Below are 14019 nucleotides of genomic sequence, written 5' to 3'. Positions count from 1 at the left end.
TCGCTGTTATCCTCACGCTTTGGGTAGAAAGGAATAGCCTCGCTGTTATCCGCACGCTTGGGGTAAAATGGGATAGCTTCGCTATCCTCGGTACGCTTTTGGTAGAATGGAATTGCCTCGCTTTCCTCGGTGCGCTTTTGGTAGAAAGGAATGGCTTCGCTGTTATCCTCACGCTTGGGGTAGAAAGGAATAGCCTCGCTGTTCTCCGCACGCTTTGGATAGAATGGAATGGCTTCGCTGTCCTTAGCCGCTACACAACGCGGTGTTAGCATTAGAAGACTGAATGTTACTGTCATACATACCGATCGGCGAGGAAAAGGCTAAGGGTGCCCCAATGGCCAAAAGGGCGACAACGGTGTTGAAATGCATGATGCTGGATGATCGTTGGTAGGAGAAGTTTATAAACAAAGACCTTTAATTGGTATGACAATGCGTTACAAGTATTCTATTGCCTTATGCCATGATCCCATCCGGCGGGATTTATATACATATGGCCAGCGGCAACGTGACCTCGATCAAAATAAATCATATTAAACGTTCAACTTGAAATTCTAAACTCCGATAGAGTTATGGACGTCAGCAATCTCACCCTGGCGCTGTGCTGAGCATAGGGTTACATTGCGATATGCCTGTTGGGGTCCTGGTCATTTGGTTCATTTTATAGGCTGCAACATCCGTGCATCAATCTATTTTAGCCTGAAGGATCTATATCTCTTCTCCTCCAACAATGCCAAGCGATGACATAGCGGAATCCCGACGGATTTACCTAATAAGGTAAGTTGTTTGCTCTAGCAACCCTCTGCCATTCGTCGGTTGTGATATTGGGGGCCATTCAGAACTTCATCCTCGTCTCACTCCAAATGGGGTAGTTCTGTTAAAAGTCCATCCCCGCTTCTGTTGGTTCATAGATACCAACCTCGGCGACCGCAGGATACGCTAAGTAGCAGACTGCAATTGAGCCTCCAGAATTCCTTCGCTGTTGAGATCTGATCTTTCTTTTTACGCAGCAAGACGTTGGCCCAGTATGTCTAATGTTCCACACGATTCAGTATATCTGGACGATGAATTTCGGCCAGGCTTAGATCAAGAGGACCCGGAAAAACCACTTCTTACCTGCAATGACTCGGCAAATGTGAACAATCATGGCCATGCCGGGAGGGCAATGAAAGCACAACAACGCATGTGGCTCAAGGGGCGTGCCATGATGATCTGGCTCACCATTGGAAACATGGTCTTGTTCATAGCCTCCATCGTGTTCTTGATGTCGCCGTTATCCAGACGGGCCTGCCTTCAACACCTTACGGACCAGGATAAATGGAAATCAACATCTTACTACGGTATGATTTAATATCCGCTGGAGCCCTTTTGGCCAGAAAGCTAACCTCTTTAGCACCTCTACTTGACCGGGTTGATATCCCAAGAGTCACCCTAACCCCAAACGCATCACTGTATGACACCGATCCACCTTCTATTCTACGAGTGCCAAAGGGCGACGAAGCAGACGCTGAATGGTTCCGTATTGGAACGGGGGTTATGCCCATAATTATCACCGCCGATGAAATCCGCAAGCTGGGAAAGGATCCTGCGCCCGCAGTTAAGATTCCCGAGGAGCACGGATACGGTGATGACGCCTATATCGCACAAACCGAGGTCTTTCATCTCCTTCACTGTATTGACATGTTACGCAAGGAGATCTCCTACGAGCATTACTATTTCCCCAAGTTTGGAAATAACCCCGACGCTCAGCATATGGCACATATCGGTCACTGTATAGATATTCTAGCACAGTCGATTAAATGCTCAAGTAGCGTTGACGTGATCTTATTCAACTGGGTCGAAGGGTGGGATCAACCATTCCCTGATTTCAAGAATCAGCATGTTTGTCGGGATTTTGAGGCGCTTCTGGACCATGTTAATGAGAATTCTGTCCCTCGTTCGGTGTGGACAACTATGAAGGCACCACCTGCTGGATACGTGCGTCTGCCGGAACCAGCGCCCGTGCGGTCAGCTGAATCTGAAGGTGGCGTATGATATACAATGCACGTTATAGACTATTGATGATTCACGATAAAACCTTAATATGCCTTGTAGTTTTGTGCGTAGTCAATTGCAGGTGAATCATCCGGGCTACATCTACCTCTGGATAACTTATACAGAGTCTGACTTCGATTCACTCACTTAGGACAATCCACCGTGCATTTCTCTATTCATCATCTAATCTTGTTTCTGCAGTATCTGCATACAGGGTGAGAGAGGTATCTAGTACATATCGCTAACCTTATCTGTATTCCACTTCATTAAGATTGTGGTAGATTTTGTGGGCAATAGTCGTATAGCAATTAATGAGCAAGATTCTTAGAGTTTGATCATATGTACAAATCCTCGCTCTAAGTTTAGTGCCATAGATAGCTATTAATATTGACTATTTCCACTAATTTAGTCTGTATTCACCTCCGAAGGTATATTCGTGCAGTAGGAGTGGATATGTATAATTACTATATACTTGAAAGCCAAATATATAATAACACGAAGAAATTTCAGTGGGGCTTATCTGAGAAGCACTGGTTATAATAGCGACATTGCATTTGGACTTACAACTTGAACTACGATGTGACCTTGGAATCACGGCTATGAAATATTAAATATGGAGGGATTTGTCTCACTGGTCTTACCATGCAGTATGTAGCATCCCAGTGCCAATCCTATAATTCTTTAATTAATGCTTATTGCAGATCACAGAATCGATATAATGTTCTCGCCTAATCACCAAGAGCAAGACGTTCGTTGGTCAACTTTTGTCGATATACATAGTGCTTGAGCGAGGAGTGGAGGTATCTAACCCCTTATTTGGATCTAGACCTCCTATCCTTTCCCTATCTAAGAGCGTCTGTATCTAACAGTTCTATTGCATCTTGGACTACCATTCGGGATATACCTAATTTTATGGCATGTTAAAGCCGTTTCGTTAGGTTAAGCCATGAACAACATTTAGAGCTGAGACTAAAAGCAAGACTATATAGGGGACCGCAAGACGCAAAGCTGGTCCCATTAGGTGAGCATACCCGTTAAACGAGTACCCGTCCAAGGGTTTATGAAGCTTGCTACCTCAGGAATAACGATCCCGAGGTCTGTTACACAATCGTGCCTAGTCTAGCTCACTTACTCATTGGCCTCCTCATCGCCGTCCTCATCGAATTCGAAATCCTCCCGTGGGATCTCTCGTAGCTGCTCATTGCAGCCGCTGAGCCAGATATCCTTGTGCAACCAGACTCTATCTGCCTCTTCCTCCAACGCCGGATGCGAAAAGATATAGTCGCTCTTGCCCCCATTCGGTTCCCGAAGCCAGAATTCCTCGGAGTGGATAAGCAGAGAAGGACCCCTGATGAGTATGCCGCTCTTCGTTTCTTTGATATTTATACATTGGGCGCACACAGGCTGAACACGAGGCCTAGCCCTGGTGCTACACCCAGCTGTACGTACTCATGCTTCAACTAGGATGTCATGCCTCCGTCTTTCGTTAGAAACTATGATAACCACCATTGTCTCAAAGTGGGTAATCCATATGCTTGCGTCTCTCCGCAGCTGCCTCAGTGACGCGGACCACTCACACTCTAAGGCCACTGTGGACAAGTTCACGTTCCGTCCGGCGGGGACGTATTCGGGCCTGGGTACCCACTGGTCATCGGGTTCTTTCTTCACTTGCCCATTATCGGTAAGCTCTGCCCGGAGGCTCTCGTATGTATCTGATAGTCCCATACCATCGAATGCCCGGCAATATATGTAACTTAATTTGGCAGCTTCAACCTCATGGGGATAGCCTAGGAACTTTATGATCAGCTGGCGTGTTTCCGAATTATAGCACAAGTAGATTACCCTGGATCCAAGTAGCTGCCAATTATCGGTTATTCTTTCGATGGTATACGGGGGAACGTTGTGCAGCAAGATATATGGAACTGGTCGGGGGTTGACTAGCTCCCTGGTTACTAGCCTCTTTATGGCGCCGATGGTGGACCCAATACCCTCAGGCGTACCCGCGGGGAGCTCTGAGAGAAATGCGCCAGAATCCAACACATCTTCTATTGGTAGAACTGTGTATTGGACCATTGAAGACATGGTTGGCGCCCTATCTGCTGGAGGGGCGATAGAGGAGAACATAATTGTTTGGCTGGTCACTGAAAATATCAGCTTGGATTGAATCATAATTACGCAACGCGGAATATTACAAGTTCCTATCTTCACCTAGGATGATGTATCTGGAGTGAATCCTGATTGACGATAGCTGAGCATTTGTTACTATTTTTCTCGAACTCTCAAACAATTTTGACTTCTCTAGGACGGCATGGCACGTGCTTCATTAACTAGGCGGTGGTGGCTATAGTCCAGCACTGACAAAATCCACTAAGTCCACGAAGCTCTTTTTCAAGAACTGTTAGCCTCCCAGCCGACATAAATAGTTAAAATGATACTTCGATAAGGGATTGTGATTGGTGCACGGAGTACTAACCGAGCACACTTCGCCCACGATGAAATAACACGAGGTTGAAACGAGAGAAGGGCATTATATCAACGGCTTAACAGTGATCCTGGTCAAGAAATACGATATTGCAGTATATGTTGCTAGTGCCTGGTAAGTTGGTGGGTTTCTAGGCCCTGAGCAAGATGCAGAAACACCATAGCGAGAGCCAGTAACTCCTGCAAACGCTTAAGTTGCATATAAGTAGTATAGATACTTATGCACTCAGCACGATACGCCTAGTAGTTGCCACAGGTACTAATAATACAGGAACTCCGTACTAGAAGTAGATACTTGCATTGTAACTAGTTGCCCGGCTTATATGAACAATACGAGCGCTGGTCTGGCTCTGGAGAACGAGTAATGCCGGCTTTTCTCCGGGAGGACGCGGTTCGAAACCGCTACTGCTAGTAGTTGCATGGGTATCGGGCGACTTGCGTCCGGTGAAATTCGTATGGCTTTCCGGAGAAGGTCCACGGTAGTCCTACCGCAGTTAGAGGCCGAAGGGAGGTGGGGCTGGACGCTATTTGTGCTCAGATTAATATGCCCTCCGCAGCTCTAGACCAACTCGAGGGTCCACAAGGTGCGTCCGAGCAGATTATGGCGGGGCACACTAATGGTATACAGAGAGTAATACCATGCAATATTCCACGACTCTGAAGGAGACTTGCCTCTTGCGCAGGGATTACTTGATTGATTCCCCGGAGATTGAACTACTTGCATTCTAGCTAATTACTAGTTCTTTTGCAATTCGGAAATCCCGAGCTAGAGGGCACCTTTTCCATCTACAAAAGCAGGGATGCCCCGCAATGTGCTGGCGCAACTTTTTCCGCCCATTTCGATACAACACTAGATTCCACCATGACGATGGAGAAGCCAGACATTGAGCCTCGGGTGGCAGAATCTTTGACCAGCAACTTTGATCCAGTATTGGAGAAGAAGTTGCTACGGAAGTTGGACTGGCGGATCATCCCTGCGCTGTGGTTTCTGTTCCTGGTCTCGTTCATGGACCGTTCGAACATCGGGTTAGTTATCGGTTCCTGCTCTAAACTCTCTGCTAGTCCAAAACTCATGCTGAGATTTGAACTTAGGAATGCCAAAATTGCTGGAATGGTCAAAGAGCTGCACATGGCCGGAAGCGATTACAACGTCGCTGTCACAATGTTCACTGTCGCATACGTGATTTTTGGAGTGCCCGCAAATCTACTGGTCAAGAAATTCGGTCCTAGAATGCTGGTCATTTATATGTTTACATGGGGTGAGATCACATTCTCCTGTTTCAATCTGGAGTCCGCTAATGGGAGATTGCATGTAGGGCTGTTTGTGTTGGGCCAGGGTTTGACCAAGACCGCAACGGGCTTGATCGCGTGTCGATTCTTCATGGGCATGTGTGAGGCAGGGTTTGTTCCTGGTTCGTGCACAATCCGGACAAATCTGAACTGCGAATATGGGCGCTGATCTCAGAGTCATACTAGGCTGCGCATATTTGATTGGAAGTTATTATAAGAGGGATGAGTTTTTGCGACGGTATGCGATTTTCTTCAGCGCGAATATGGCAGCAGGCGCAATTAATGGGGTGGGTCCAGGTAGATGGCACTTGATCAAACCACTACTGACTCGATGTACAGCTCTTCTCGAGTCTCCTGACGGGATTGAAGCTGAGCGGATACGCAGGGTGGCGATGGTAGGCTTTCTTCCCTCCTTGAACATTTCTCCCGGCTGACGATCTAGGCTCTTCTTGATCGAAGCTATCATTACCATTGGTATTAGCATCATTTGCTACTGGATCGTGGTACCATTTCCGGATGACGCAAATTTCTTGACACCCGAGGAGAAGGCCTTACTGCTGGCTCGGTTGGAGGCTGATGGTGGTGGTGTCCGCAACGACCCCATTTCCTTCAAACGGGTGTTGAGTATGGCAACAGACTGGAAGATCTGGATCTGGTAAGTGCCAATCCGATCCCGCTGTGCTTCCAAGTATCGACCAGCTAACTCGTGCAACAGCGTCCTGGCCTATATCGGTGCGGAAGAAAGCGCCAGTTCTCTTGTGGCTTTCCAGCCAACCATTCTCAGAGACCTCGGGTGGACCGCCCGCTCCGCGCAAGCGCACGGCATTCCGATCTACGCGGTCGCATTTGTACTGACGCTTTCCAGCGCCTGGTTGAGCGACCACCTCCGACACCGCTTCCTATTCACTCTGTTCGGATCAGTTCTGATTGTTATCGGGTGGAGTGTTCAGCTGGCGCACTATCTGCCGGCGGCTGTCCGATACATGGGCATGTTCTTCGTGGCTTCCGGAGCATTCATCATGATGTCAATCACGGTGGTATGGCTGTGCATTAACCTTGGCAAGGGCGTCAAGCGAAGTGTGGGTATGGGCCTCCTGCCAGCCTTTGGCAATTGCGGTGCCTTTGTGTCTGGGAACGTTTTCATCACCAGCCAATCTCCTAAGTACCCGGTGGGATTTGGGGTTGGGTTGGGCTTTGCAGTGATGGCCGGAGTAGCCAGCACGGTGTACTATTTCGGTTTGCGCGCGGAGAACCGCCGCCGTGATAGCCAGCCCGAGAAGGAGTGGACACCAGAAAGTGCCCAGGATCTCGGAGATGCGCATCCGGATTTTCGGTTTCAGTTGTAACATAGCTGCTGGATCATATGAGGGCACATTGCCCCAATAATGATCCGAGCGAAGTGGGCTCTGTCATTTAATTTAATCTGCAATGCGGGATACTCCGGTGGTTCTACGATGGTGGCCTGATTTTACAGCGTAATTTTGCGTGTTTGTCGAAGTTGTAACTAGTGTAGCGCAATTTGTTAGTCCCATATTAGCCCTAAGTGCGGCTATCTCACCCAAACCCTCACAAGCTTTTCCTATTGAGCAAGCCATATACTTAGATATAACAAGGTTTGGCCGGCCTGGTACTTTCGTTTTAAGGACAAGGCATGACAGCCCTGATTAGTCAATCTAGAGTAACGTACATTTTCTATTGGCCCTGGGAATAGACCAAGATTCCCTGTGGATCCTTCACCGGGAACGGACCGGAATCTAAACTACAGAGTAACGGACCCACGCCCATTTTCCTATGCAATAAGAGCATTCTACGGGTAGTAGTAGTAGTAATCAAGTGTATTGTCCATATCGAGCCTAGACACCCACACTAGGGGCTTTGGTTCTATTGTACATGGGCGGCCTCAAGGGCTACATTTGCTCGGCAGTCTCAGGTGGGAAGAGGGGAGCCTGGCGCTCTAATAGAGAATTACTTAAGTCTCATAAGGTGTGGTTCCTCGAGGGCCACCACTGACCCCTAAGAGACTGCCAGCCCGATCTACCGCCTGCCCAGCTATGGCTGAGTTGGTGGGGATTGGCGCGACCCTAATTTATCTCCTCTTCAACCGGCTCACTTTACCCAGGGCTTGGGGGCCCTGGTGTTATCCTGACATCCTAATTCAGCGGGTATAGCCCCAGTCCGGTTGGAAGTGAACCCATTAATGATTATCCATGTCCATACCCCTGCTCAGCGAAATTTTGAACAATTTCTAGCGCTTACTATGGGTCAGCCGGTTGCGACCAGTGCCAAGAACCGCAATTTCCTACCCATAGTGTCAGTGGAAATTCTTCTCATCAGTCCAGAATCCGCAGGGACCAATTCTCCCCAAAGACCATGTGAGCAGGAGTGAAAAAGCACCAGCCATCTACCGATCTGGAGCGGATCTCGCACAATCTAAATCTAGCAGATCCTGCAGCAAAGTTACGTACTGAAAAGACCGTCCAGTACAGGGGATGTGGCAGGCCTAGTACCGTATGTGTTGTTAGGTAGCAAAAGGAGTAGAATTCTTTCCATAACACCTATGTCGTGATCGCTTTTGAGACTTTTCCGTCCAGTCGACTGACGATTACATTCTTTTAAGTCTTTATTTACTCTCTTTCCTTTCTATTTCTTTTTTTGTTTGATTGGTTGTTTTTCTTAGTTCCTCCTTTCTCCGTGCAGGGTATTGTGCGACGAAAGCAATGGTGTTGAGTCCATCCGATGTGCCGAATAAAGGTCCCCTGTTTGTGAAGGTGACGGCCGTCTTGACAGTAATTGCTTTCATATTAGTGGCATACCGAATACTGTGGAAAGTTTACATGAAGAGCAAGATCGCCGCCGATGATGCTATCATCTCATTTTCTATGGTATGTTGTGTATCGCTAGAGTGGTTAAATTATACTGAGAAAAGGATAACAGGCCATACAGATCGTAAATACAGTCATGGGTGACTTAGGCATGCTTTCCTTCTGATCGACCATATGTATATATCTAAGTAATCCTGGTTTTTTAGCATGCCACTACGCCTTCGGTCGCCACCGCGCCGACGTAGTTCGAACAGGCGGCAACCGTGTTCTCGCATTGAAGGTGTGTGAGTCCTCCAGAAGACACTAAATAGAAAAATCCATTAACATTACCCGTCCGAACAGTTCTTCTGGCTCTTCCAAATCTTCTACAAGCTTGTCCTGTGTCTCAACAAGCTATCCTTCCTCGCCTTCTATCTCCGCCTCTTCCCGACTCCCAAATTCCGCCTCATCTGCTGGATTACCATTGTCCTTGTCCTCTCCAGCACCTTCGGCTTCGTGATCGCCACCATCTTCCAGTGCATCCCCGTCCACGCGAGCTGGCACAAAGACATCCCCAAGACATGCGTCAAGAACGCTGAATTCCGTTGGTCATGGGCCGGATACAACACAGCCATGGACATCTGGGTGTGCCTAATGCCACTGCCCCTCCTGGCCCGTCTACAGCTCGATCGCATCCGCAAAGTCGGAGTCATGCTTGTCTTCTGCATGGGCCTATTCGTCTGTATAACAAGTATCATTCGCATGTGGGCCATGGTAGAAAGTACGAAGACAAAAGATCCAACCTGGGGATCTTTCGATGCGCTGATATGGAGCGCTATCGAGGCTAGTACGGGCATTATCTGCGCCTGTTTACCATTCTTGAAGCATCCGATCCAGAGAATTATCCCGAGCTGGTTTGTTTCATTATCGAACGGGTCGAGGAAGAGTCGGTCCCGGACTAGACCGAGCTATCGGATGAGTCGGCTCGGGTCGCAGTCAGGTATTCGGACGGGTGGGCGGAGGGATGAAGAATACTATGGGGAGGGCGATGCCGAGAGTATGGGCAGTCAGGGGCCGATTGCGAAGGGACAGATCGTTATGAAGACGGATATTGTTATGCGTAGTGAGCGGGCTTATTCGTGATATGAAAGTTGTTTAAAAATAAGATATACACATGTTTATATTCACCGTGCATATGGACGGTAAAACCAGTGTATGGTGTTTTGTAATATGGCGTATTGTCGAATGTGCCATTGCTCTCGTTTATGGTCATAATGCCACGCTATATCGTTTACTCTTTGCAGTGCTTACCAGGGCTTGCTTTTTATTTCTCTCCCTGCATGTTTCACCCGGCCTCGTTGGGGCTGATCCATCGTGGTACGTATGTTGTATGGAGTAGTAATCATGCCTGCCCCACTTACTGCGTGCCCTAAATTAGCTTGTTTCTTTTGACAGGGATCTCCGCCGAGTAAGATGGCACAGAATGAAACATTATTTAACTGGCCAGGGTATGATAGCCCTAGTGAGGTAGAACTCCGGCGGACTTCCCCACCTTGGTTACTTTCTTCCCGTCTGCGGACTTAATCACTCTAAGAGCATAACCCCTGATATTGCAACGGCACACTCCCGCAACCCTAATACACCCAATCCCTGGCATAAAGCGAAGGAGCTAGGAGATTCTCAGAAACATCTCCTCCCAGGTTATTCTATTCAAAGTAATTGCTACAAAATGACGGAGGATATCACCGCGGGAGGTCCTATTGTGGCGGATGCATTTCTGGAGGCCTTGGCGGAGGTACGCCCATTCCCTTCTTTTCTTTGGTGAATGAATGGGTCCTAAATCATGACAGGCCGGGGTTGACTACCTCTTCACCGTACTAGGCTCCGATCACCCCAGTATCATCGAAGCCTACATCCGCCGCCAAAGTGACCCAACCCGCCAGTATCCCAAGATGATCCTGTTCCAGCACGAGGTGAGACGCCTGTTTCCCCACCAGGGTCAACACATGGAACCCCACTGATCGATCACTCAGTTCGTAGCCATGTCAGCTGCAGATGGCTACGCTAGGATCAGTCACAAACCGGCATGTGTGATCGCCCACGTGGACGTGGGGACTGCTGCGCTGGGCCAGGGCCTGCACAATGCATCTAGCGGACGTGCCCCTGTCGTGATTTTCGCAGGCGTTGCCCCATCCACGCTGCTGAATGAGACCCCGGGTTCTCGGTCCGAACATGTCCAGTGGTACCAGGACATTCGCGACCAGGCGGCCATCGTGGCGCCCTACAGCCGTTTTAGCGCGGAGATCAAATCACCACATAATGTTGGAAGTGTGGTGCACCGTGCCGTCCTCATGGCGACAACTGGCTCCCCAGGCCCGGTGTATCTAACTGCAACTCGGGAGATCCTAGCTACCCCCATTCCCTCAGGTCAGCTCCGGCCGAAGCCGATCCCATCATGTCACTTGGGATCCCTATCGCCCGAAGCAGTGGAGATGATCGGGAATGCTCTGCTAGACGCAAAATCACCCCTTGTAATAACAGGCTACCTGGGCCGCAACCACAGCGCAGTCCAAAAGCTCATCAGCCTCGCAGAGAACATCCGAGGCCTCCGCGTCTTCGACTCCGAGCTCCGCGAAGTCTGCTTCCCAGCAACGCACCCAGCCTACCTATCACGCAGCACAGGCGCTGCACCAGCCGTCCAATCCGCCGACATGATCCTCGTCCTAGACGCCGATGTCCCCTGGATCCCACGGCGAGTTCGCCCCTCCCCAACCGCAGAGATCTACCACATCGACCTCGACCCCCGCAAAGAACGCATGAACATCTTCGACATCAGCGCCTCCGCCACCTTCCACGTCGACACTGCCTCAGCCCTAACCCAACTAAACACATACATATCCAGCTCGCCCCGCCTCCCAGCCCTCCAGGAATCCTGGTTCCCCAGAGCCCAAGCCCTCCTAACAGCCCATAAAGAAGGTAAAGCCCGCATCGATGCCCGCGCCACAGCACCCCTCGAAGACCCCACCCAACCTTGCACAGTCGACTACCTCTGCAGTCGTATCCGCGCCCTTGTCCCCCAGGATACAATCTACGTCACAGACTCGGTCACAAACCAAGTCCCCATGGCCGAACAACTCCAACTCACCCGTCCCGGATCACATCTCACAAAAGGAGGTAGTGGACTAGGCTGGTCTGGAGGCGCGGCTATCGGCGTGTCACTTGCGACTGCACGGTACGATGTATCTAATCGCCCCATCCTCCAACCTAATGAAACAGGCAAAGCACCATTCATATGTAACATCGTCGGCGACGGGAGTTTCGTTTTCTCGGTCCCAACGGCGGTGTTCTGGGCAGCGCATCGGTATCGGACACCCTTCTTGACGGTGATCTTGAATAATGGGGGGTGGAATGCTACCAGGCAGTGTTTAGTTGATGTGCATCCTGAGGGTGTGGCGGCGGGAATGTCGAATAGTGATCTTGGGATTTCGCTGGTGGAGGATGGGCCGGATTATGGGGAGGTGGCGAGGGCGGCTGCGAATGGGAATTTGTGGTCGAAGAGGGTACGGAGTGTGGGGGAGTTGGATGAGACACTTCGGGAGGGAGTTAGGGTTGTGGTTGAAGAAAGGAAGTCGGTTGTTTTGGATGTTATTATTAGGTAGGTAGTGAGGAGAGGTTTGTGGGTAGATTGGATCCGCAATGTTTACGATAATTTGAAGCTGAGTAACGGACACTCCTCGCTTTATTACTTTCGATGGCTGTATGCGCATGATTGTGATTATCGAGGTATGCTACAACTTGAGGTACGGTTCGGTTGGTGTTGGTAATTTAGTATCAGTGTTGATCTCCGGCTGGTCCGAAAGATATTCTTCCCATGTATGTATGGACTAGCGGTTTAAACCATGAGCTATTGTCAACCAGAATCCCCCGCTAAAGCCTAAGTATAATTAGGAGCTGGAGCTGTCTAGATACCGAAGATTCAAGTATAATCTCGGGCTAAGACCTAGCGGTAGAAGCTGTATGGTGTAAATCAAAACCCCGGGCACCGGCAGAGATAAAGTGAACCGGAACTAGATCAAGACAAGACAAATAGCTTCACATTGAGGTAGCAGATTGTTGTTCCAGAACATCAATGAAGGTCGCTAACCATGAGATAAGCAAGTAAAGGAAATCCATGAATAACCTCACGGGCATATTTAGCAAAAAGAAATAGAGTGTTTGAATCATCAGTCAACTTTGCCGCCCCGTCGACAGGGCAGTGCGCATACCTATCAACCTCTGAAGATAGCACCAGTACTAATAGCATATCCGTGACCACAGTAGGTCACCCAGCCAACCTTGATCGGGCCCCCGCCCTCCACAGACGTGTCAGGGTATAGTGGGTTTGTACCATTACTAAACTCGCCCGTTACGGCCCAATTGCCGTCACAAAAGAGCAAGGGCTGGGGATATACCGTGAACCCGCGGCATTTCAAAAACTCGGCCAATGCGCCTAGTAGAAATGGATGATCACAGGTCGTCTGATGCGTGCTATCTACTTTACTCTCTGGCCAAACACGTTGTGCAGACGGCCGGTAGAGGACTGATAAATTTGAGGTCGGTGGTTGATGGATCAGCATGCGTCTCCAGCTTGCATCTTCTCGCAGATAGGCCCGTAGTTTGTCGCTAAGCTTTGGTGAATCAACTCCGATATACTTTCGAAAAAAATCGGGCCATATATCGCTATCAATGAACGGATTCTTGAATGGTTTCTTTCGCTTTACTTCCCAAGGATCGAAGAAAAGAACAGCTTGGAGACGGGGGGAGGTTTCGATCACATCATGCCAGAGACGGCATACCCGTGTGGCAGACGTCAGGAGGGTGCGTAGTTCGGTCTCGAGCAAGATTGCTTCGAGTAGCTCAACTACGCTGAAAACTCGATGCGCCTGTAGATTCGAGGCCATTTTGTTGCATTGGTTGCAAGACAATATAGAACACATATAGTTAGAAAGGTTCGATGTGTATCTGAAAACAAAAATTCAAAGATACCGAGAGTAGTCTTTTCGTCAGCATGACTACTTTGCGGTACTAATGACGCTCGGATTCTGTCAACCTGGCGCTTTCTTTCAGATACACGAGACAGTCGATATAATGGTGGGGCTGACAGGAAACGACTGAGGGTATATTAACATCCGTAGGGCTCAGTACAGCATCGGGTTCTTCCACCTGGCAGTAGCCAGCAACGCATGTAACGTATTTCTCCCACGACCCAGTATTCTTGGAGAAAGGTGGACTGATGCTCGGTGCTCACTCTTGCTCTCTGCGGAAGCGTGCTGCTTCTCCGTGGCATTGGCAGCAATGTTCATGCAGTTTATCTTTGCGGTACGTTCTCCACAAATATTATGCAATAGTACAATTATATTTGAAGCATTCTGCATCG

The 14019-nt window shown here is 49.1% G+C and overlaps 7 protein-coding genes across 7 annotated transcripts in view; 4 read left to right on the top strand and 3 right to left on the bottom strand.

The window, feature by feature from the left end:
• Window positions 1–418, bottom strand: part of BDW43DRAFT_55924 (uncharacterized protein) — a 989-nt gene extending 571 nt beyond the window's left edge. The window contains exons 1-3 of the mRNA XM_032050235.1: window positions 303–418; window positions 156–250; window positions 17–76 (exon numbers count right to left, since the gene is read on the bottom strand). Coding sequence (XP_031901317.1) covers window positions 17–76; window positions 156–250; window positions 303–369 — 222 coding nt within the window. The 5' untranslated portion in view covers window positions 370–418. The remainder of the gene's footprint in view (window positions 1–16; window positions 77–155; window positions 251–302) is intronic.
• Window positions 419–1024: 606 nt separating this feature from the next.
• On the top strand, window positions 1025–2031 carry BDW43DRAFT_310144 (oxidase ustYa family protein; the record flags this gene model as incomplete). The annotated part of the gene is made up of 2 exons (XM_032046853.1): window positions 1025–1337; window positions 1391–2031. 2 exons carry the CDS (start codon window positions 1025–1027, stop codon window positions 2029–2031), a joined length of 954 nt encoding a protein of 317 aa, XP_031901316.1.
• Window positions 2032–3159: 1128 nt separating this feature from the next.
• Window positions 3160–4113, bottom strand: BDW43DRAFT_310143 (uncharacterized protein; the record flags this gene model as incomplete). Its single annotated transcript, XM_032046852.1, has 2 exons — window positions 3160–3470; window positions 3609–4113. The coding sequence occupies 2 exons, from the start codon at window positions 4111–4113 to the stop codon at window positions 3160–3162; spliced, it is 816 nt and encodes a 271-aa protein (XP_031901315.1).
• A 1267-nt stretch (window positions 4114–5380) lies between these two features.
• BDW43DRAFT_299546 (major facilitator superfamily domain-containing protein) lies at window positions 5381–7148 on the top strand (the record flags this gene model as incomplete). Its single annotated transcript, XM_032044739.1, has 7 exons — window positions 5381–5538; window positions 5605–5771; window positions 5829–5924; window positions 5989–6089; window positions 6142–6197; window positions 6245–6457; window positions 6518–7148. The coding sequence occupies 7 exons, from the start codon at window positions 5381–5383 to the stop codon at window positions 7146–7148; spliced, it is 1422 nt and encodes a 473-aa protein (XP_031901314.1).
• A 1371-nt stretch (window positions 7149–8519) lies between these two features.
• Window positions 8520–9746, top strand: BDW43DRAFT_318822 (plasma membrane Pth11-like protein; the record flags this gene model as incomplete). The annotated part of the gene is made up of 4 exons (XM_032048761.1): window positions 8520–8684; window positions 8737–8773; window positions 8831–8904; window positions 8967–9746. 4 exons carry the CDS (start codon window positions 8520–8522, stop codon window positions 9744–9746), a joined length of 1056 nt encoding a protein of 351 aa, XP_031901313.1.
• Window positions 9747–10332: 586 nt separating this feature from the next.
• On the top strand, window positions 10333–12262 carry BDW43DRAFT_299544 (thiamine pyrophosphate enzyme, N-terminal TPP binding domain-containing protein; the record flags this gene model as incomplete). Its single annotated transcript, XM_032044738.1, has 3 exons — window positions 10333–10398; window positions 10454–10576; window positions 10637–12262. The coding sequence occupies 3 exons, from the start codon at window positions 10333–10335 to the stop codon at window positions 12260–12262; spliced, it is 1815 nt and encodes a 604-aa protein (XP_031901312.1).
• A 609-nt stretch (window positions 12263–12871) lies between these two features.
• BDW43DRAFT_310139 (uncharacterized protein) lies at window positions 12872–13543 on the bottom strand (the record flags this gene model as incomplete). Its single annotated transcript, XM_032046851.1, has 1 exon — window positions 12872–13543. One exon carries the CDS (start codon window positions 13541–13543, stop codon window positions 12872–12874), a length of 672 nt encoding a protein of 223 aa, XP_031901311.1.
• Window positions 13544–14019: the final 476 nt, after the last annotated feature.

The sequence above is a fragment of the Aspergillus alliaceus genome (genome assembly GCF_009176365.1).
Source record: "Aspergillus alliaceus strain CBS 536.65 unplaced genomic scaffold BDW43scaffold_16, whole genome shotgun sequence".
NCBI lineage: Eukaryota > Fungi > Ascomycota > Eurotiomycetes > Eurotiales > Aspergillaceae > Aspergillus > Aspergillus alliaceus.
Note: the sequence above shows the minus strand (reverse complement) of the source record. Positions and strands in the feature narration are given on the sequence as shown.